This window comes from Camarhynchus parvulus, chromosome 4 (assembly GCF_901933205.1).
Source record: "Camarhynchus parvulus chromosome 4, STF_HiC, whole genome shotgun sequence".
NCBI classification, from domain to species: domain Eukaryota; kingdom Metazoa; phylum Chordata; class Aves; order Passeriformes; family Thraupidae; genus Camarhynchus; species Camarhynchus parvulus.
Window position 1 is genome coordinate 27,059,803 of NC_044574.1, and position 23,640 is coordinate 27,083,442.

The 23,640-nt window shown below is 42.9% G+C and overlaps 1 protein-coding gene across 1 annotated transcript in view; it reads right to left on the reverse strand.

Moving 5' to 3' along the window:
* LNX1 (ligand of numb-protein X 1) overlaps positions 1-23,640 on the reverse strand; it is an 81,068-nt gene that overhangs the window by 3,032 nt on the left and 54,396 nt on the right. Inside the window, exons 6-10 of the mRNA XM_030946848.1 lie at positions 19,519-19,721; positions 17,565-17,936; positions 12,442-12,579; positions 6,637-6,814; positions 4,554-4,782 (exon numbers count right to left, since the gene is read on the reverse strand). Of these exons, the coding sequence (XP_030802708.1) occupies positions 4,554-4,782; positions 6,637-6,814; positions 12,442-12,579; positions 17,565-17,936; positions 19,519-19,721 (1,120 nt within the window). The remainder of the gene's footprint in view (positions 1-4,553; positions 4,783-6,636; positions 6,815-12,441; positions 12,580-17,564; positions 17,937-19,518; positions 19,722-23,640) is intronic.

Here is a 23,640-nt window from a genome sequence, read left to right on the forward strand (position 1 = left end):
ATATGCCTAGTGTTTTAAAAATTGTGTTTTAAATAGTGCATTTGCTGTCTTTCACAGCATAATACTAGATTAGTCCCCCAGGGCATACAAATATTCACCTGCTGCCAGGATGGTAGGTATGCAATATCTGCACAAGAATTCACTGGTTGCTAATGTAAGAAACAGGTGACGCTTCTTCCTGAGCAGTCAGGCATCATTACTTTACCGTCTGTGGACTTCTTCAACGTGCAAAATCACTTAAACCCTCTATGTTTAATGGTACTTATCAAGGTCATGACCAAGCAGTGCCAGGATTCAGTCATTAGTGCTGTAATTCAGTGCTGATTTTGGGGCAAAGGTCTCTGCTGCCCAGTGCTACACTCACTAAACTGCAACTGGTCTAAGGAGAACCATCTCCTTGGAAGAGAGCAGCTCAGAATCTTCAGCCTTTATCACTAAATATTCCAAAAGATGAGGATAAGGAATAATTTATGTGTGAACCTGCCTCAGATACAAGGTTTGGGGGTGTATAGTATCTAGCCACAGGGTCCTATCCTGAGCAGTACTACAACAAAGCATCAGTTACTGATGCATGAGGAATTTAACAGTGCCCGTTTTCAAGTAGTTAAATGTACAATTCCCGGCTGATTTTCATAAAGCACAAGTAGCCGTATGCTCTAGGAATGAAAACCAGCCCAACTGCAGGAGGATTTCAGCACTAACAGCTATGAAAGGGGTAACTCCCTCCTCCTTCCCCATTACAGTACACAAATGGCAGCCAAGTAAGTAATATTTGAGAATTGTTTCCACCAGCGTCCTACAGGCCAGATTGAGTTACTTTGGAGGTGTTTCTGTCCTAATTTCATGTTTTACGTCTTGTTCTACTCCAGGTTTGCAGAATGACTTTAGCCACCTTGTCTCTTTCTCATCTCACTTTACAGATGAAGAAAAGCACTTGTGTGAAGTACTAATGTTTGTAAATGTTATGACAGGACAATCTAAAAAGTATTCCAAGTACTAGCTGAGGGAAGGAAATGTGAGGAGAGCAAAGAAAGGAGAGCAGGAAAACAAGCAAGGGTAGAAGCAGCATCACAGAGCTGGGGAAATGCTCTTTGCCAGCTGTTCCCTGTTATTTTTTTTGTGCATGCTTCACAACAACATGTCCCTCTACCAATAAAGGAGTTCTGTCTTCCTAAACAACAAACAATTAAATTAGCTACCCTGAAATAAGTCTTGGGGCGAGAATGCTTAAGGTCCTGCATCACTGTTTCCTCCCGCCGCCCAGCCCGCAGCCCCTCCGCTTGCGTGCAGGCCAAGTTTTGACAGATGTCAGATGCACATGTGCGTATATTTTATAACCACCACATATTGGATCGTACTACAAAAAGAACAGAGGAGCTGTTTATGTATTATTAAGACATACAAAAGTGGGAGAACCCAATTCTAAGATCTCACAAGAAAAGGACAAAATTTAAGTGAGATCCACAAATGTTAAATTAGCAAGATGGCTTTTCCAAGTCTGAGCTTTGGTGCAAGGAATCAGATAACTTGTCTGATTCTGCTGCTACCAACTTCATCCAGAAAAACTATATCATTCCCTAATTCTCAATATTTGTGTCTCTTGACTGTACCCATCTATGTAATATTCATGCAGTCCCTGGGAAATGAAGAGTTCTGTTCTAGTATTGAAAATCAGGCATTTACAATTATCTACTTTGAATCTTGTAACTATTATTAATGCTAGCCTGTTTTCTACTTCATTGGTCATGGGCAGAAGTCTGTAGGCATGCTCTAGTGTTTAGTTCAACTCAGCACATTTTACGGTACCATTCACAAGATTTTCCTCAAAATTTCATGTATTTGGACAAAGAAGGAAAGACTCTCCTCAGTTTCTTGAGCCTGAACATCCCATTCTAAATTGTGAGGTCAAGGTGCCTCTGAACACCCCACCTTGCTTGCTGTGAACAGTGAACAGATACACACACTGCACTGCCAGGGCTTGTCTTGAGCCACATATTTCCCTTCTCAAAATAATTTAAATAATCTACTATCCAGCTTCCTCTTTTTTAAACCATGCCTGTTCCTGGCCCACCAGTTTTACTGCCTTTTCTATTTGTTCAATTTGCCCTATATAGGCTTTCCCCTTCCTGCCCATCTTCCCAAGCACTTTGCATGATCCTGCATAATAATGATTTTGACATTTCTACTTTTCCATTAGCTGTACCAAACATTCTTAGACTCACACATCTTGGAACAGTCCTTCTAGTAAATTGTTTTAATTAAAGTAGGTGATTCTTCAACATTTTGCCCCATTACTGCACTTCAGGCACTTTTTTCAAGATGGGCCTGTCAGACATCTATTTAGACAGAGCATAATTTTCTCTAACAGCCTGGAAAATGTCATGAGACTGATGACAATATCTTGGGACCTAGTGAGATGTGATCCTTGCCAAAAGCAAACTGAAAGCCAGAGAAAGGTTAAATGCTCAACCTGGAGTACAATGAGTTAACATGATACACATCCTTGTGAGAGAACTTCAACTGAAGGACTTTCAGACATCTGATGTGGGCCCAGGAGAATCAGAACAATAAGTGAGTGAGCACAATTATGCTGGGGAAGACTGAAGGATCTGCTAATACCTAGCAAGCAATCCCAAACCTGATCCTCTTGTGCCCCAACTCAGCCAATCAGCTGCCAATAAGAAAACAGAGCACCTTTGTTACTGTCACATCTAACGCACATTGGTCCCTGTCCCAGGCGCCAGTCTGATGTTCAGAGCAGTGTCCCCACTCAGCATACCAATGTCCCCATGTCTCTTTGAAGGAGAAGGGCCATGCTGTGCTCTGTGCACGGCCTCACAGCTGGGGATGGAGTTACAATGAGCTCTTGTCTTCAGCCTTGCTGACACTGGGGCTGATTTCCCTTCAGACGAAAAGAGCTGGAATGCCTTCACACATGCAGCCTTCAGAGGAGGAAGGCTAAAGTGAGCTCAGAAACTGTTTCTAAAACAGAAAACCCATTTTATTGCCAAACTGCAAAGTGGAGCTGACTGATGTGAACTCTGAGTGCAAGCCTGCAGTACTGTGGAGCTCTGTCCTTCATGTCCTCTACCATGCTAAGGTACTGGGAACTTCAGGCAGCTGTGAGTAGAAGATGATGACCAGGCAGCTCAGGTTTTCTACACAGCCCAGTGAAGGTGGCATAGGCAGGGTGTGATTGTTTCAGTCCATCTAGCAATGGATGGTGATAGAAGGCAAGACTCAGCACTGCAGATTGCAGCATCTCTAAGGCCTCTGGTCTGTTGGTGTCTCTTCACTGAGAGCATTACCCATGCTCTAGTACCTTCACCATGGTGCTGCTCAAGCTCAGGAGTGCAGAAGTTAGCAGGAATGAGGATATCCTTGGGCCTGCCTGTCTTCAGACACTGGGCAAGCAAAATTTACCATTGCCTGGGGTAGCAAGTTAACGGGTATCCATTTACTGCATTTTCTTTTTGCTGTTTTTCTTTCACAAGTATAAAGATGTCGTCCTCCCCAGTGGAGAAGGGACATTTTGCCTGTGGGTTACAGACACACAGCCTGCCTTCTGCTCTTGCAGTGGTCAGTACATGTTATACAGTCATTAGCATCAGACCAAGCCCTGAAAAACATCTGGCCCTCACAGCAGACCTTGCTGCAAGGTGAATGAGTTCAAAATGGCTCCAGCTACAAAGAGGGAAACCTGTTATGCAAGAGTAGGAAATGAAGAAGAGTCCTGAAACCGCCTAGAGAAAAGCCCACCTGTTCTGCAGACCATCTTTTCCTGCTCTCCTGTAAAAAGAGACACTGAACTGCTGCCAGAGTTAGGAGTATAGTCAAGAGGAACTTATAAGATAAATCCTTCATTGCTTAAACCTGAGTGTCAGTTTCAAGTCTGTGATCCCAGCTTTGCATATCACAGATTCACAGTGTCCTCATTTCATTCTTTCTGGAATGCCCTGGAAGCTGTAGGTATTACACCGCGCACACTGAGAGCTCAGCGACAGCCGATGTGGCTCTTGTTATCCTTGCTGAAACGACAACACAGCTGCTTCCTGTGTGTGACAAATGGACTTCTTTCAGGCGGGGGTGGGGTTAAAAGAGGTGATTTGGAGATACTGGCCAACTGCACGAACTTTGCAACATCTGGGTAAAGTCAAACAATTCAGCTGGATTTGGCAAAGGAGAAGGGCTGTGCAGCTTGAGTGTTGCAGGAGAGGTATCTGCCTTCTGCAGGGTGGTTGAGCCTAAACTCCAGTTCAGCAAGCTCCTGTATCCCTGTAAGATTTTCCTTTCAGTCCCTAAGTGCCAGATATGTTTACAAGATTGAAACAATTCAGCATCCTATCCTCCCTCACAAGGGGAACTGCATGTCTATTTTGCCATGTACACATACCCACTTACAAAAGGGAGGTATTTAGAGTCAAGTCAGTGACAGAGCCTGGATTTAATTAAGATGTCAGTGCAATGAATCAAGCCAAAAGAAAGTATTGCCAGAAAATACAAATCTTTCCTCCCACTCCCCTTCAGCAAGAGGTTGCAATCTGTGGACTTACCGTGGCAGCCCCAGCCACATAACCCAGGACGGCGACCACTCGCTGCTCTCAGCAGTCACTTGTGTGTCCTCAGGGGGTGGTAGGTGACCCTGCTCCTCCTGGGCTTCACATGCTCTCATCTCCAGGGCTTTGAGCACCACTGAGGAGTTGGTGTTCTTCAGCAGGGCGACGGCCTCACTCCGGCTGACTCCCGTCAGATCAATGCCGTTCACGTTCAGGAGGATGTCACCTGAGACCAATAAAGTGGATGATAAAAAACCCTGCAAGTGTTTCCAGGGCCCCCTCCCCACCTCCACAAACAAGTGAGTCAAATCCATGGCCAAGAACTGGCTGCCTGACGAGGTTTTTTGTTATTCCTATCGTTTAACAAAGCATATGCTAGTAAACATGCCACAGGCATGAGGGAAGATTCCTGCACACAGAAACTTTGCGTGGCTGGACAGAGGATTTGTCCTGGTTTCTTTCCACATCATGTCCTGCATCTGGAGCTGAACAAACAGCTGGGGTCCTGCTGTACCAACAAGCTTTGGTACTGGTGCCTCTGGAGTCCGCTTCCAGCTAACAACGTTTGTACTCAACCTAAGCTTGAAACCCAGCAGCTCACTGATGTTTTTTCTCCAGCTCCCCCTTAGCAGAGGACTGCCACTCCAACTGGGTCTTCCTAGTTTGCTTTGTGGAATAACATGTTATTATTTTCATATTAATGCCTGTTTGAATGGCTGCAAGCCAAACCATTTTTCTGAATGCCTTATTCATAATATAGGCACAGCAGCCACAGAGAAAAATGCAAAGATTACCTCAATTACTACAGGATTGAGTAATTGATGTCAATAAAGACATCACTAATGTCATGCAAGCAGCCTCAATGCCAAGTGCTCTGCAACCCTTCATAGCAGGCTGCTATGCCAGGGCTTCCCTGGATGCCCTCTGTGCTTGGCCTGGATGCTTCTCCAGGCAGAGATTTATCACTGGCAGTCCAGGCACTGCAAATGAGCATTAATCTCTTCTTGTTGTCTGTCCCCAATAAGAAGGACAACAGCCTAAGAGCTGCTTTACATCAGAGGCCTATGGTGCTATTATAACATCACATATTAATTTGTTTCTAATTTTATCAAATTAACTAGGCTGAGTTTTCCATGCTGCCTCATGATGAATATATTTTGGAAAGTGTATCCCACTGAGAGGCAGTCATCTCCCAGCAGAAGGAAAGGGGAAAGCTGCTGTTTTGCTCCTCTTGTTGTGTTCTCACATGGGTTTCACTGAGTAGGCACAAAGAGGGAGTTCCCATGTGAGCCAATGCTGGGCACTGAGACCCAGGCTCCTGGGATTTGACTGGGCTGCAGCTATTCTGCCCCATTTTTGGGTGCCTTCACTTCCCTCAAACTCAGGATTTCCCTCCGGCTTCCATGCAGTAACTGGACTGAAGGAGAGTATAGGGGATGAAGGGTAGGTGAGCTGTGTCATTGCTGGATGCAGGCTACTGAGGGATTTCCTTCTTGAAGATGGAACATCCTGAAACCTGAGAGTTTCATCTTTCCTCTGCTGCCCAGCTATTCCCACAAAACCAACTGATAAAATATGGTCCTCATCTTGTTCTAAAAGCTTGTTCACACTATTAGCTTTATCATTCTATTACATCAGAAGCTAAATGGGGTTAGGAAGCCAATATTTCCAGACATCATGTTGAGCCACAGAGTACTAATATGGCTTCATATATAATGGGAATTTTGATCTTGTATATTTAATTCAAATTCATTAATGCAATGACAAATAAGCAAAACAATTTACTTTAAAGACACATGAAGGTTGCATAATGAATGTATCAAGAGTTAGGAGAATTTTCCTGTGAAAAGCTATTTATCTTTTTTCTCCTACCAGAATATTCCTATATCCTACTTCACAGAGATGATTACTGCTGCATATTATGCCTTTTCTGGTAGCTGACTTGAGACCCTCTAATCTGACACATCCCAAAATCTATAGGATTGCTGAAGATGTCAGAGTGTGAAGCTCTTTCACTGTCCCGCAGTTTTCAAAAGAAGCTCTTGATTTAAAGCAGGCTTTGAAAATCCCCCCTTTTTACCTGTTTTTATCCTGCTGTCTCTGCTGATCACTCCTCCAGGTTCCACACTTATCACATAGATAGGCAAATCCCATTCCCGGTTAGATGCTCCACCCGCCACAGTCATTCCCAGTGATTCCGTGTGATCTTTTCGGACAGCCACCACCTTCTCATGACAGGTGACAGTGTGAAGGGTGCTCTGTGATGGAGAAAATAGCAACAACAAACACAGTTGGTGGGCATGGTGACCTCCCTGACAGCTTTGGCACTTTCTATCAAAACAAATATTCATGCAAGTAACACCAAGAGGGTTCCCAGCCACCTGGCCTGCTGGCTGGCAGGATTCCCTCAGGGGCTTAAGCATCTGCAGTCAGAGCTACCACCAAGATAACTGTGCTTTAATAGTTAAAGTCAGGCACTGCTTCCATGAAAACCAGAGTTGTTTTAGTCCTAAGGCCAATAGAATCAGGTCCTTGAAATGTTAATAAAGAATTTGATTTTAAAAGAAAAAAAAAGTTATTGATAATAATATCACTAGTGGTCATCATATCTTTTACTATAAGGTTGTGCTTCTTATCTTGCTGCTTGCAGTCTGAGCATCATCTGTAGTTAGTGAGAAATAGTCCTCTTGGATTTGAGGAATGAAACCATTGGGGACATATTAGAAGAGACATATTTTATTTGATCTTCCAGATATCTGTGTTTCTATGTAAGTTATGGGTGGAAGTACATTTGAAGAATAAGTGTTTCTGTTCAGGAAAAGAGAAGGACATTTACAGTGAAGAGCCAGCAGTTTCCAGGGTGCTCTTAGTGCTTCTGCTTGAAGGGTCAATTCGGGACATCCATCCTTATATTTCTGCCTCTGAGCAGGAAAAGTTAAATACACACAGCTGGTCATGCAATAACTGGTGCATGAGTGAGGGTGCAACAAACCCACAGGTGCCCTCAGGATGGAGAACCACTGTAATGCAAGCTCCAACAAAACCTCTGAACTGAATGTCATGTTTACCATGCACTCAGTTCTTACAGAAGAGTTTGAAAGGCAAATAAATCTGGATTTAAATGCTAATTGCTTTTCTCTCCTTAAGTATTTCATAAGCAGTGCTCCTGACATCAACTCCTGACAATCCCAGCCCCTCTTGCAGGAGCAGCATTATCCACTCCAGGCTCATATACAATAGCATGCTTCTAAATACATTTCAAATGCATATTTAAAAGACTCTTCTCATTCACAAATGTGACCTCACATTTGTAATATGCAAAAATAATCTATAAAACTCATTTAAAGCCACATTAATCTCTTAGTAATCTGACATCTCAAAGACATTTTACATTGATCCCTGGGCCAGCAGCACGGAAAGTGGAGCAGATGAATCCACAATGTCTCCCTAAGTGACAATGATGGAACAAAGGAAGATTATGGCAAGAATTTTTTTATGGGAGTAGGGCAGACTATGTCCTTGATTTGGGCTTTTTTTTAAAGGTATGTTTGGAGTAGCTAACTCCACATGAAGATTTCTGTGATGCAATGTTAACAACAGAACACGGGACCTTCTAGAAGCTTAGCAAAGGATTTCTCTGTGCTTGAGCAGATGAACAGTAGCTGCCACAGAGCTCCAGAAATAAAAAGGCAAAGAGCTCAGTGGAAAGAAGAATTCTCTCAGTCTCTGAGAGAAAACCAAACACAGTTGTTTGGACATATTAGACGTGGTCCATGCAGAACACAGGCATTATGTCAGAGTAATTTGGTTTAGGGCTTGCAAATAAGGCTATCAATTTCTGAAGATTTTAAAACCTTCAGAAAATGTTCTGTTCCAGATAAATTTTATGTTCTGTTCCAGATAATTTTAACATTTCACCTTTGTCTTTAAGGTGTAAATATTTTAAACGTAGTAGTTCTATCGTTATGCAAATTAAACTTAATGTTTCATCCATGTTTTGCAAAAATACCATTTTTCCCTTGAAAAGGAATGGCTTTCCATCAGGAAAAGGCCACTTTTTGAAACATGTGGGATAGGGGGCAACTAATTTTCCCAAAGTTGCGATCTGAAATTTTGTAGCAAAACATGAAATTGGGATTCTATTTGTGGCTCTGAATGAGAGCAGTCCTGTTACTTATGCAGCATACATCCCATCTCAGACAACAAAAACATTAGAGCATTAGCTGATTTATCACTATTTTTTGAGGAATCAGCACAGAGAGAAAAGATTTCAAAGTACTGCTTGGGAACAAATTGTCCTGCTACATTTCAATGAAGAATTATAGAAGTAGTAGTACTTGTATGCTGAACCACAAAGAACCAATTTTCTTTTGAAGCTACTCTTTCCCAAGTCATTTTTTATATGGCTGCAGAGAGAAAGGATTTGGGGGGACTTGACTGAGAGGAAGGCAGTGATGAAAGGAAAGTAAAGCCTTTTTTAGTAAACACATGTAGAACTTGCTTGGAGGTACAATCGATAGCAAGTAAACCAGTTAAAAGGCAGTGTTTATCAGTGACTGCATTTCAGTGCATTCTCTTCTAAACAATTGTCTTTCTCTGTCATTTTGAAGCAACCTTGGAGGTCAGGAGAAGAAAAACATAACAGTTCATCTCCTCCTCTTTTTATTTTTTCCTCCTTTTCTGTATATTTACTAGAAAATAAATATTTACAGCAGATTATCACAACATCAAAGCCATGACACGTGTCTTGCAGGCAAAAAACATCGCTGTGTCTGTTTGGAAAATGTACTTCACCTGAAGGTTAACCTGCTCATATGGTCAGGAAATATTGCCTGCTCCAGCAACATTTTCTTCGCCCTAAGTACTAGACAATTAATTTGAAAGAAATAAGAAAACAGTTCCAATTAAAAACAAGTGCTATTTAATTAATGGCAAAGCTCCCAGTGACTTCAAAGGAATTGAACCAGGCCTGTTTATGTGTTACAGCCTGGCTTCACAACCTCAGCTGCACAAGAAAGTGTTTGTGACATCTCTTCTCCGAGTCCAGGCAGCAGCCAGAACAGTTTGGGCTGTGCTTCCCCACTCTCTGTACAGAGGAAAACAGATCCCTGAGACCCTGGGCAGGACCAATCCCTTGGCACACCATACACCTGGCATATACCACCAGAGAAGGACATGGCCACAAGAGATCATCCTCTTCTTATCCAGAACCTTGTGGGCAACACGGCTGGTCACCACTGGCCTGAAAGAGAGGCACCTCCCCGTGCTGTACAGATGGAGGTTGGCTGTCCTGAGGCCAAGAGCTTGGCCCAAAGTGGCTCCTGAGCCACTGCACGAGCCAGATGGCTGCTGGAAGCTAGTTTGTTCATGTTGCTGAATACAGCCACGGGTTGAGAGCAGATTTCAGCCCATGTATACATACATGCTCTACAGTGAGAGCAGTTTCTTTCAAAGAGAGCATTCCTGACCATCTAATATCACTTTCCTCAGTAAGCTCAGGGCACAAAAAATGCCTTAAAATTAGCCAGAAATCAAGGCAGCTAGCAATCCTCTATTAATCACATGTAATAAAGCAATCTCACTGATAGCAGTAGGCAGCAGACCCATCAGACCACACACACATGGGAGATTCCCCTGACAGTGAGACCAACAAGCATTACCTTGGTTTTTGGGCAGGAGCATGTCCTGCATTAGGACACTGTACAGGCCCTAGGCTTGCAAGCATTGCTCCTGCAGTAATGCCTACTTAAAATAAATAACATTTTTTAATCTTTCAAAGCCAGTTTAAAAATCTTGAATTGCAAATTACGTTCAGCTAAACCTTCAGCAAAATATCATGAAATACTTAAACTGACACAGTCATGCCCTATAAAAGGGCAACTAACACTCCAGTAATGTTTGTGTCAGACCAAAAGTCCACAGTGCCTGAAGCTCATTGTGTCTTCTGGCTGTACTGATCTGCTGATCTACTGCCAGAGCATTTTCTCTGATAGAAGCCCTCTACTATGTACACACAAAGCTAAAGGGAGGTAGGAACAGTTCAGAGTTTTCTTTTTTTGCCTGTGATCTTCCCTGGAAAGTGCCCAAATGGTGGCATTGGACAGAAGCCCACAGCAGTACACCCACTCATGTGCTTATGCAGTACTCATCTCTTGTGGAAAACTGGAAATCCCCCTAAAAGCTGTGGCCTATGCAACAAGAGATGATTCATTAGTCTTTATAGCACTTGCTCATTAAAGGACTGTTCATTGTGCCTTCAATCTCACAGCTACCCAAAATATTGTGGGACTTACCAAGAACTCCCATCCAACATCTCTTGGTACAGGAAGAGAAAAAGAGGATCTCAGGGCAGAGAGAGACAAGCTGTGTTCCCAAATAATCCCATGTGGTATCAATTAATTACTCAGACCTACATGGCAGAGTTAGCAGGTGCTTGGATCTTCCCTAGGAAGAGCACAGTACCAACACAAGCTAACTGCTGTCCTACACATATCTTCCTAAGGAAATCATTGCTTCAGTAGAAAGTCATGCCTTGTGGATGCATGATTAGTTGGGCACTACTTGCTACTTGGTAGTAGCTACTGAACACTGCCTGCTTTCTGTTTTAACTCCTGCTACTCTGGTCCCACCTAATAAGAGCTGTGATTGTGACTTTGTGGGAAAGGAAAACTAAAAACATGTAAATATATACTAGCATTTTTAACATAAAAAACACTGAATAATGTAGTTTTAAAAGACCTGCAAAAACGGGTATATTTTAACATTTGTAAAATCCAGAGCTAGACTTGTCTCCTGGCTGACAGCTGTGCACCAGATATTTGGTCCAGAGGTCCCTTTAAGGACACAACTGGCTATCCATCAAGCAGGATGAACTGGATGAACTTAAGCCCTGCCTGCACACCTCCCTGATACACCCCTGGCACCGGTGGCCAGGGTCAAGCTTGCATGGGTTTGCATAAGTGGTGACACTCAGGGTGATTAATGTAAATTAGCCAGACACGTGGCTTCAAATTTAGTGAAATGAACAAATTCAGTTCCTGCAAGGACATGCCTTGCTCTGTCTAAAGTGGAAAGAATAACACTGAGCAAGCCCAGAAAACATATTTTCAAAACTCTAACTGCATTGGTTCCTACTTAAAACCTCTTGTTTGAAGATGAGCATCTCTCTGCCTTAGGCAAAGAGAATATTGTGAGTGTAGATGCACTGAGCACACACTCTGACCAGGTACACAGGGACAGCTGGGGCACAGTGTGGTAACCACAGCCTGATCTGGGTGAGATGGCTGCTCTGTGCTGTGTCCCTGGGCGGGGTGCTGCACACCAGCAGCCCTTGCCGACCCCACACCATGCAAGTTCCAGGTGCTGCCAGAGCAGAAAAAACATGCTTTGGGTCTAAAGCTCCACAGAAAGTCCTCATGCTCTCAGCAGCCAGGGCATTTTAATAAATGAGCAACAGCCTAATGATGACCACAGTTTTCAAGTAGGTTATGGGAATTTTTCGGGCCAGCATGTGAAAGCTTTTTGTCTGAAGACCATCCCACAGATGGAAAAACTTCGGAAAAAATTTTCTTTTTGTTGGAGCTCATTGTCCTCTGCAGATTCCCACTGCTGGTCAGACCTGTGGCCATGGCCAGGACACTGTGTGCACATCAGCACCTGCCCAGCACTGCCCGTTGCCTTCTCTTTCCCTCCCCATGCCAGGCAGAGTCAGGGCAGAACCAGCGGATAGATAATGAGCGGCACAGCCTTTGTGTTTCCATTGCCGAGTAAGATGTGCTTTTTCTAGTGACAGAAGCCAGAGCACACACCCTCAGACACGCAACACTTCCTGCCCTCCCATTCCCCTGTCCCACGGACGGCAGACACAGCACACGAGTGCCCTCACCTTGCCGGCGTTGTTTCTCTCGGCGGGACAGGGCTGGGAGCCGCCGGCGCTGGAAGCCCAGCCCGTCTCCTGCAGGAGGTCCGGGGTCTGCTGCCGGCTCTGCCGCGACACCACCAAGTGAACCTGCTTCTCGCTGGCCTGCGGGGAGAGCACACTGTGAATCCCGCGGCCCCAGGGCAGCAAACCCTGCACCTCAGCCCCAGAGTGTCTGGGAAATGCAGGAACCACTTAAACATTGGTTGGATTTCCCATTAATGGGGTTGCTGTGACATAAAGCAGTGCATCAGTTCGGGTCAATGAAGTTCATTAAAGTTTACTGCCAGCTACTTAATATTGCTCTTGAAAATTTGGTGTTAACTCTAAAATATCCTTTCTACCTGCCCCAAATTTGGCTGAAAGCAGTGATCCACCACAGTGAGTTCTGATCAGCTCTCATGTACACCTGTGTACACCACTGCAAAGCAGCAATTTGCCTGCCATGGTAGAGAGACAGGCAGACTACCAGAGCTGTTGCTGTTGCTGCCCAATGGATGGGAAAGCTGAAAAAGCTGCAATTAACCCTGAAACCAGGGATGTGCTTAGGCCTTGCCCAGTGAAAGGGGGGAATAAACAATGTTATTAAGTCCACCTGCATGCAATGAGCATGACAAATGTAAGGAAGCTTAAAGAAAGGGAGAAAATGTATTTTCTTTAGTAAAGTAAAATCCTACTGCAGCAGAGCATAGAGAAAGAGGGTGGGCATAAGCAAGCACACAGGGTAATGAAGTTAAGGATGGGAAAGCAGCTCACAAACTCTCACTCTAGGAAGAGCAGCTTCAAGGCAAACAACCCAAGCTCAAAGAACTTCTAGGCCTTTTTTCACAAGGTAGTCAGAATACTTGCAAGCCTGAGAGATGCTGCAATGCTTCTACTGAGGTTATGTTTGTTTGTTAAAGGGGCTCTGTGTGTGTTTGCCTGATATTAGTGTTAATTCTGTGTACAGGTGGGGTTTTTTTCTGTCTTATTGAATCAGCACTGTTTCCTTAGAAGCAAACGGCTTCATTTGCCCCTCAGTGAGGCTCATATGAATCTGTTGAGGACAACAGTGATGCAAAGATAAAGCTGAGAGGGAAGGGGGTTTACCCGGAGAAATCATAGATGCCTGCCACAAACAAATATACTAAACTAAAATGAAGAACAGTGTAGCAATAACCTCAGAACTATAGAATCATACTCAGAAGATTTAAAAATTAATCCTCTAATCTCCTTCTCTCTAGGCTAAAGACCTTGCTGTTTTGCCAGGAAGAAGGGGCTCTTAATGACCAGTCTGCAGAGGCACTCCTGCCTGCTTGCTCTCAGGTTATACTGGAGGAACTGCTCAGTATCCAACGTGAAGCCCCCACAAACACATCTGGAGCCTGATGCCCTGGGGCTGCAGCTGCAATGCTTGGTGGCACCACAGCCCTGGGGGCTGCAGCTGCAATGCTTGGTGGCACCACAGCCTGATGTCCTGGGGCTGCAGCTGCAATGCTCGGTGGTAGCACCGCCCCAGGGGCTGCAGACCTCCTGGCTGGCTTGCTAGCACAGTTCACTGGGGAGAAGCTCCAAGCAAAGCTGGCATTGAAAAAGCAGCTGAAAACCAAACCCAGATCCGGTTGCAATATTGAAATCAAACTCCCACAGACAATTAACAGAAGCCGGAGGAAGCTTCTGGGAATTTTGTTTTTATAGCTTGGTTTGTCCTTTCTGGAGCTGAATTCAATAGCTCCAGCTGAGAGTTTAAAAAAGCTTTGGAAAAATGTCATTTTAGTTAAGAAAAAACAACCTACCTCTCCTAAACCTCCAGCTTCAAGCTTGAAACATATATGTTCAAGCCATGCTATTTTCAGTGAAGTAAAAAATGTGCATGTCTTTGTTACCTTCCCAATACCTTGGGGGATGCTATTTTTTTACTAGAAACTCAAATTTTCACAGCTTAATAATATATAATTTAGTGCATACACACATATTTCAAAATAACTTTCTAGGCATTTTTAACGGATCTGGTTTTATGGAATATTAATTCATGGACTCTGGACTCAACTGGTACCCAAAAGCAGAATTCTGTGTGTTGGGAGAAAGGAAACCCCTCTGGTCCCTAGTTTGTAATGTGACTGAGGTGGAACTGAACAACACAAGATTAAACCTCCCAAGGGCATGTGGCCCTATGAAAATACAGTTTTCTCTAAAATGAACAGTTTCAACTTAACACAACTTCTTTTTGAAATTTATCTGCTGCCACATGGTAAGCCTCAGAGCTGGTTATTTAGAGAAAGGTTGTAAAACATGATTAATTCTCAAAGAACAACTAGCAAAAGTTCAACAAGAGCCTCTGTTGCAATGGCACATTTGTCTACGGGCCAGTCAAGCTCAGTAGTTTCTCAGAAGTCAGAGTGGTTTAGAAAGTTATCCAAACAACAAGAACAGCTTTTGTATTTACATACATATGAAAACCCATTAATGTTTCTACTGATCAGACTATTTATTGCTGGTTCATTCTGATCTCTCCCTCCCTCTTATCAGCAGCTTTTCCCACAATTCTTTCTCTGTATTTTATGCTGAAGTCAAAATTAAAGAAAGGAGGTGAGCTTTGATACCAAGTGCAAGTAAGAGCTGAAACACTCTACTAGAATTAAAATCAGTTACAGCCAAGCAAATCAAGCAGGAAGGCAAAGACACAATGGCAACTTCTGAGCATCTAGTGGGTAGTTGCATCTTAGAAAGAGGCAGCAGGGCTGCTCCTGGCAGAAGATGCCCCATGTCTCACTGGGATGATGGAGCACAGATATACTCCACATCACAGCCTGCTTGTCAGAGGCAGTTGCTGGGTAGAAGAGCTGCTCCTCTGTTCCTAGCAGCTGCTCTGAACTATGGGGGGAAGGAGGTGAGGAGGAGGGTGAACATCTGGGCTCAGTAAAGTCTGACTCAGCCCATGCAGCTTGGCTTGATGCGCTCACATGGGCACCCCCTATCTGTTACCTTGCACCTTTCCTTGTCACTCTCATGGAAAACAGATGTGGAATGTCTTGTTATTTAGATTCAAAGTGCTACTTCTGACACAAGGCCATGGCTTAAGATGATGTGACAAACGGGAGGCAGCAAATTCCCAAGCGTTATGATGTGTGCACATTCCTAATTAGCACTTAGACATTTTCTTCATTTCAGTTCTTGTGACAGAGCTTAGAGCTTATAAACAGCCAGACACTTAATCTACTGATTAGCAACTGCTTCACATACGCTATTGTATAGTTTCTGTAGGCCTCAATTGTCTCAATTATTCATTATTTAAAAGTCAAAAATAATCAGATTACACAGAAATCTGACAGTCTTCCTGCTGTGCTTGGTTTAAGAAGCCACTGCACCTTTTAGTGAATGTTCTGTTTTTAAAGAAACTGATGGTGTATTTGCAGCTCTCACCACCATAAATTAGAAGACCTCAATGCACTGCAAGTGGCATGCTGAGCTCTCAACAGGCAGGAAGGATGCTGTTGAGAAATCAGAGGACACAGTGAAATAGCCCTTCCTGTAAGAAGCAAATGCAAAACACCTGTGGCTTCAGTATAAAGGTTTTTCTCTGGCATAACATGGAAATAGGAAAGACAAATGATAATTGATGAAAAACATAACAAAAAAGACACAGGTTCCAGCAATTTTGCATTAGATAAATGTGATTCGTAGAGCTCACATCAATGCAATATAATCCTGGCTGTTTGGAAACCTGAATTTCCCCTTTGATGGGCTTGTTTAAATTCCCAAGGATTGGTGTGCATTTCAAGCATTATTATAATTAACATCCACTCTTTGGAGACCAATAAGGGCTTTGGTTGCACTTTTAAACACTTGTATGTGAATACTCTTGTTAGTAATTTTTTCTGTTTCATCTTGTGTGTTTTTTGCTTATGAAGCACTGATGCCTTGTTTTGTAGCCATAAAGAACTGTTCCAAGAACAATATTTTAGAAATTTTTTCATTCCAGACTTGTTGTCTTCAGAGAATTTAAACCATCCCCCTTCTGCCTTCTGTTCCCAGTTACTGAGCTATGTAAGGTAATCCAGAAAGAAGCTGGACCAGAATTTCAACAACTGGCATTATGTAAGGGGATGACATTTTCTTCACCTATGCTATAAACTTCACAATAAAAGTTGGCTACAACCAACTATGAATCTATGCTAACACAGAAATCCTTTCTACAAAATCCATGGATTTGACTGTTTATTTCAGTCTGACTGGTATTACCCTGATTATACTCATCAGCAAGAAGAAGCTGGCCTGATTTGACATCTTGTTACTGAAGCCCATGAATTTCTTCAATATGTGAACAGTCTACATGCCTCCAAATGAAATTCAAAATTGCACAAGTATCATAACAGCTATAGAAATGAGATAAAATCAACAAAAGATTCTTGGCTTTGCTTTTTATGTTGAAGTTTTCTAAAAACATAGTCTGTAAACAAAATCCCAAATTGGTTCTGGAGGGAAAATTAGGCAGAAGCTGACCAATTTTGCAGCTGAGAAAGGCATGTTTTTTTTTTCATCAGACAGTTCTGTGTTAGCACCCATTTAGTAATCCATGTGAGTCTAAACAGAGATTAATAATTACAGATCTATTTTTCCAAAACATCTGGATTTCCATATACGGGATTTAGGTAGAAATATCTGCAAGGTGTGGACTACCTTATAGTGGTAGTCCACTGCCTTAGGCTACTCTGGTTTGCTCCAGGCCTGAACCAGAGAGCACTGTGACTCCTGAGCCAGAGGAGTCAGGACTCTGCTGGAACCAGTGCTGCCAGGGTGCAGGCTGGCATGCCTTCTGGCAGCTGGTATCACTCTGGTGATGATCAGAGTATACAGATGTTTGCACTGATCTATATTTTCCAAAACCTGATGGTAGCAGGTGCCTCTGTAGGAGTCCATCCTCATGCTCCCACTCATCCCCACAGAAAAACCCAGGAGCTTTCACAGGAGTAAATTCCCCTTCAATCTTGACTCCTCCCCTCTTCCAAATACACAGACTCAGCGTTTGTTTGCTTTGCAATGGACGGTGAAAAACCACTGCTTGGCTTTTGCCCAGCTCAAGCGCCGTGGTCAGAGTGTGCAGGACAAACCTGTATGAGCTGCGCAGCGCTCTCGGGGCTGCCGTAGCGGTGGTCGTGCCCGTTGATGGCCAGCACGCGGTCGTTCTCCTGCAGCTGCCCGTCCCGCGCGGCCATGCCGCCCTCCAGCAGGTTGAAAATGAACACCCCCGGCTCGTCGGCCTTGCGGACCAGCTTTATCCCCAGCTGCTCATCCGGACTGCTCTTGTTCAGCACTACATGGAAGCTGTCATCCCTGTTGCAGTGAGCATCGAGGGAAAGCCTGCTGTTCCGGCACCGGTACCTCTGCTCTCGCAGCACCGTCAGTCGCAGCACGTGGCACGGCTGCTTCAGGATTGACAGGGCATAGTTGTGAGGCACATTTTTGATGTCCATGCCGTTTACCTGGAATAGAGAAGTGTAAATCAGCAGCAGAAAGATGGTCTGTTCTGAGTTGGCACTGAGGAGGGCAGATCTAGATACACAGATGTCTTCATATGAAGTGACATGTGCTATTTCAAACTGTGTCACACACGAGGCCAAGTTTGCGGCGCAGAACAATCTTCCCCGCAAGGAAAGGATGCTCTGCACAGACAGTTTCTGTCCTTTTTTCTTCTCCTCTCTCCCTGACAGTCTCCAGACAAACATGTTAGTTTTCATCTTTCTTATTGCTCTTTCCCAAGCTCCAATATCCTTTCATATATCTTAATTTTATTCCACAGGCTTCTGATTTCAAATTGCCTTGCCAGCCTTTCCTTTCACTCCCACTGTTTTCCTGCTGTTTCTTCTCTTCTTTATCTCCCAGCTGTTCTAGGTACAGTAAAAAAAATAATTCTTCACTAACGAATCTCTAACTACAAAGAAGGAAAGAGCCTCAAATAGAAGTTTAAATGCCTTGGATATTTACTAACAATTATGCTGATTTACCACACTAGAGAGTCATACTTTCCTTTTTTTCCTCAGTGTTTTCCAGGTTAAGATTTAATTCAGATGGGAATAAAACTGTATAACTACCACTTTTTAAATTTGGATGAGGAAAAGAAAGAGGAAAAAAGAGTTTCCAGTCAATCCCATCAAGTTCATATGTGTAAGAGTGACTAGGCATTGCACTTTATATTGCTAAATGAAAACCAGTTGCAAGATTGTATTTCATCACTGGCTAGAAAACCTGAATCAGACAAGATATTTCCATGTAGCTTTACATTGCACAGGTTGAACCATTTAAGTATTAAGAAACATCTCCAAAATGTAAGAGAAATACTCCCCAGCACAGACAAAAGCATTTGGCTGGTGTTTGCTTTTGCAGATTTCCCATGTGGGAACAATGGAGCTGTTCTGCTGCAGTCTGGTGGGGAGGACTGCACCCAGAGAGACAGCTCAGCTACCTTTAAGTTGCTACCTTGGGTACCACAAACAGCATGAGCTGCACCAGGATGGGGCTGAAATTCACAGGAATCCTTGGCAAATCCTGGGCAGTCAGCCATGGCTGGGAAGAGCTAGGCTGGGCCCATCCATGCCACAGTCACAGCTTCATTGTGCAGTTTGGATGTGCCCTGCAGAACAGCTTTGTCTTAGTCGTGTCATTAACTCTGCTGCTCTGTGCTGGCACCAGGACAAAAAGGCTCCCTGAAACACACAGCTGGGGATGGATGCTATGCAGCTGCTGCTGGGAGCCACCATCCAGAAGCATTTTTATTCACTGCTAGAGTGAAGTATGCCCACAATGTGATCCCTTTCCAAAGGGAAATCCCTTTGGCCAAGTCTGTCTGACATAAAGCAGAAAGCATGGCACAACCTTGGCACACCTCAAGTGTCCTCAGCTACCGCTGGAGTCAGCAAAAGCTAGGAGATCATAGTGCCTTACAGGTGGTGCTCTGAACTTCGGAACGGCTTTCTGCATGCAACTTTGCAAATCTCATTGTGATGGACATCAACCATCTCATTCTTTGCCAGGATATTTTTATCTCCTACGTCCACAGTACTGTACCTTTAGTATCATGTCTCCAGGCAGCAATCGTCCATCTCTGGCAATCACCCCATCTCGATAAATATGCTGTATAATAATGTGAACCAAAGGGGTCTCGCTGCCTCCCACGATCCTAATGGCCAGACTTTCGTGGGGGTCGGTGCGGCTGATCTTAATGCAGGTAACCTCCCCATCTGGAATCAGGTGGTACAGCCTGGGAAAACCTGGAAATGCATATTGTAAGGTATTTATTTGACAACACAGCTTTGCTTTGTTGAAACATGCAGCGCACAACCTCAAGTACTTGCCAGTTAGTCAAGCTAGGTTTTATGCATGTGTCTGATTCATACCAAGTGGGAAGAATAGATAAGCTTGCTGAATAGACTTAAAGGGAACTTTCTACAATTAATATATTCAAACTTCTTTTTCCCCCACAAAATACAGCCTTAAACTTTGATGTAATACAGACAGATGAAATGTACTTACAGTTATACACATCAATATTTTAAGGGAATCAAATATATTTTTGGTCACCAGAGACACCTCAGAACCAGGCCACAGTTTCTTGCTGGCCCTAGAACAGATGGGCATGGGCACCTCAACAAACATCCATCCCTGCTGTGCTGGGTTGTAAACCCTATCTCACTGGTAGCATCCCAGGCTGCCCTGTTTTCTCCATTTTTGTGGCACAGTGGAGGACAGGGCTCTTGTCTTGTGACATCCAAGGAAGCCTTTTATTTATCTTTGGCTACCAGAAAGGCAGCAAACTGAAGGTTTGGACAAACCAAAGCACACAGTAGTTTCCCTACCAGACCGCTGTCCTTTCATCACTGCTTAACTCTAGGAAGTAGGAATGAGTGACTCTTACTGTGATGTGTCTATTAAAACCACAGTATGCTCAAAGTACCTGGAGGGAAAGATCTCTGCTGGCCCTGGCAATCTGGCTGTGGGGAGGAGGGACTAATGGTAGGCAGGGGTCCTTTTTGTATTTAAAAGGTGCTGGATTAGAGTATCATCTTCCAAACCCTACTTTTCAACTGGCATGTCTGATTTCACAGCATGTCACTAATACTTTCCTTTCTTCTAGGTCAATTCAAGATTTTAATCCATATTCAGCAGTGAGTAAAGCTGAAGTAAAAGCAGCAGTGAATTTTCCAGCACAGGCATAGCGGCCTTCAATTATTTTGAATTCCCCAAAGCTGAGAGAAAGCATTAAACTTTTTGCATGTGAATCCAATCTAGTGGTTATATGACAAACCTGTAAGTCAAAAAATTAACTGCTAATATTTTTTTCAATAACCTATTTTAGAAATGAAAGTATGAGTGTTAATAAATAGTAGTTAAGTGAAAAATGAAACTTCATAGACCAGAATCTGAGATAGAATTAATATTTGCTACTACAGAATTAGCAGGCAACAAACCAGCAAGGCACCAAAACCTTTTGAGAGAGTGCAAGGGGAAAAAAAGAACAGGAAGAATATATTGAGAAACACCATGTTGCATCCCTTACCACTTCTTTGATCATATGCTCTTCAGGGTGGGAAGCTGTCCTCCTCCACGTCTGTAAAAAGCACCTACCAGTAGCACAGACTTCGACTTCGTGGTTTTACACAGACTTGACAGGCAATAAAAGTCTGTCTAGATAACTACACAGCCTTCACCAACCTAATACTCAACCATTTATTTTTGTAATAACAGTTTCTGTGCTAATACAGGTTTACTTCAGTTTTGCAGGCAACTTTAATATTTCAGGAATGGAAGGTGCTTCATTTCCCCCTTGCTCCTCTACTTTCTAAATGCTATTTGCTCAGCTTGTAATTTGCTCAATTCTCTCTAGTCTAAAGGGCAGATTCACGTGATCTAAATCCAGGCCTCAAATGCACAGTTTGGTGATCCACTTGCTCTGACTTCCTTTGTAGTGCACAGGCACCCAAAGAGAGCGATTCCCATGCTAAATCACCCCTGGAGGTGCCAAATGTTCTCCACTGCTGTGTAAGAAAAGAGGCAATTAACTCTGGCATCTCAGTGGGGTACTTGAAGTTGGACAATACAAATACTCCTCAAAAATCACCAAAGGCCTGATCCCTGCATCAGAAAAAGCATGCACATTTCAGTGTGGCTATAACGCTTATCTGTAAAGGGTTATGTGTAAAAATACAGATGAAAATCCAGACACTTAGATCTTCCCTGCATGCAAATAAATGAATATACAAGTATATATTGAAGATACCAAAATAGTGCTATAATAGACCTATTATGATGACTCACTTCACATCCTAACAAACTACGCTTTTTGACACTGATGTTCATTTTTCCATAGCTCATTCTAAAAACTCTTCTAAAGGAATTATCCAGTTGTATTTCTTGTTCATGGAGAATTGTGGACTGAACAAGCTATTGACACTCTCATGTTACTTCAACCTGCAATTATCCCAGAGCAAAATCACGGCAATGTGGCAGTGAACAAGTCTCTATACTTGTACAAGACTTACCTACATATTTACATACATATAAACATTAATAGGTTTCTTTGCATTTTGAACAATGCCTTTATCTGGTTTGTTAAGTCTTGCACTGGTACTTGGCGGACTTTCAATATGACTTTATGCAGATTTTTTTTGAGGAATTTTTAATGTCTAATTTCCTTCTGAAATGTGCAGTCTACAACAACCCAAATCTTTCCAAGACATTTTTCTTTTGCCAATCTGCAAGTCTCTAATGCCACCTTTTCATATTAGCAAGTGGTACTGCCTCACTTCCTGTCTTCATTTGATTTGTGTTATCAAATATACATAATAAACAGAAACATTTTCTCTTCAGATGAGCTAATAATTCCTCTATGATCCATTAACTTCTGCTCTCGTACTTGAAGACTTGCCTCTTCTTTTCATTCCAGACATCTACATGGAGATTTGGATTCTCAACAACCTAGACTGTCATAAGTAAAAGGCCAATTTTAATAAACTAACCTATTTACCTAATGCCTATTTTGATAAATTAACAGTAAGTGTGGCAATCTAAATATATAAAGTACACAAATACACTTCTTTAAAATAAGAAAATTCATAATTGCTTTTTCGCCAAAAAACCTGCATACATTGTGTGCAGTTTGATGAAAACTTACCATGCATATTTCATGATGATGCCATGTCTAGAAAGCAATGTCTTCAAATTGAATTATCAATGTATAGACCATATCCAGAAAAGGTGGACCTTGGTTTAGCACACGGTTGCTTACAATGACTGGGGCCTCAGGAGCCCAATTGAAGCAACTCCAACTGAGTTGAGGGCTTGTACCTCTTAGACATATATACATTCTGTTGTGAGGCTGGAGTATCAATTTTCACAGACTCCATTTCCAGCCCTTACACTCTTATTTAAAATTCTCCATTTTCTTTGGTCAGGTTTTCCAGAGCAGGAAAACCCAGGAGTATTGCATACCTTTCTTTACCATTTTATATTTCCAGTCCTTAAATATCGAAGAGCTGCTGAATCTAGAAAGAAGGAAACTTTCTGTCTTGTTTTTGGTGATTCTTCCAGGTTTTCCCACAGAATGTTGTGGTTTTGTCACGGGGGGTTGTATGGAGCATTCTGAATCTGTTAATATAATAAAATGTCACCTGCATTCAGAAAGATTGTGTGGGCTTTTTCTCAAGCAGTATTCTTTTAATATTAGTGTCCAATGTTATCAATACTTTCACACATTACTTTATGGTAAACAACACAGGAGAGACCAACTTTGCACAGTGAACTCCATTTATCTGGCACAATGTGGGACACTGAGCATTTGTTACTTAGTGGCCATGACAGAGTACTACAAAATTTTAACTATGCTTACTATTTTTCCCCACAATTTATAATATTTAATGGTAGCACTCCTTCCGTGCTCAGGTTTCTGCTGACTTCTGTGCACATCTTGCTCCTTCCAACAGTGCTGCCACAAGGGTAGCTTCTGCCTTCATTCCCAGGGACAGTGTGACAATGTGCAATGTTTGCTGTGACTCTTGAGTCCAGATTAATCAAAGGTCACTGTAAACAAAACTTGTATCTGTGGTTGCAAGTCTTCATTTGGATCAGGCAGCCTGACTAATGTGCCAGCTCACCCCCACAAATAGGACCATCTGCAGCAGCACACATTCATCC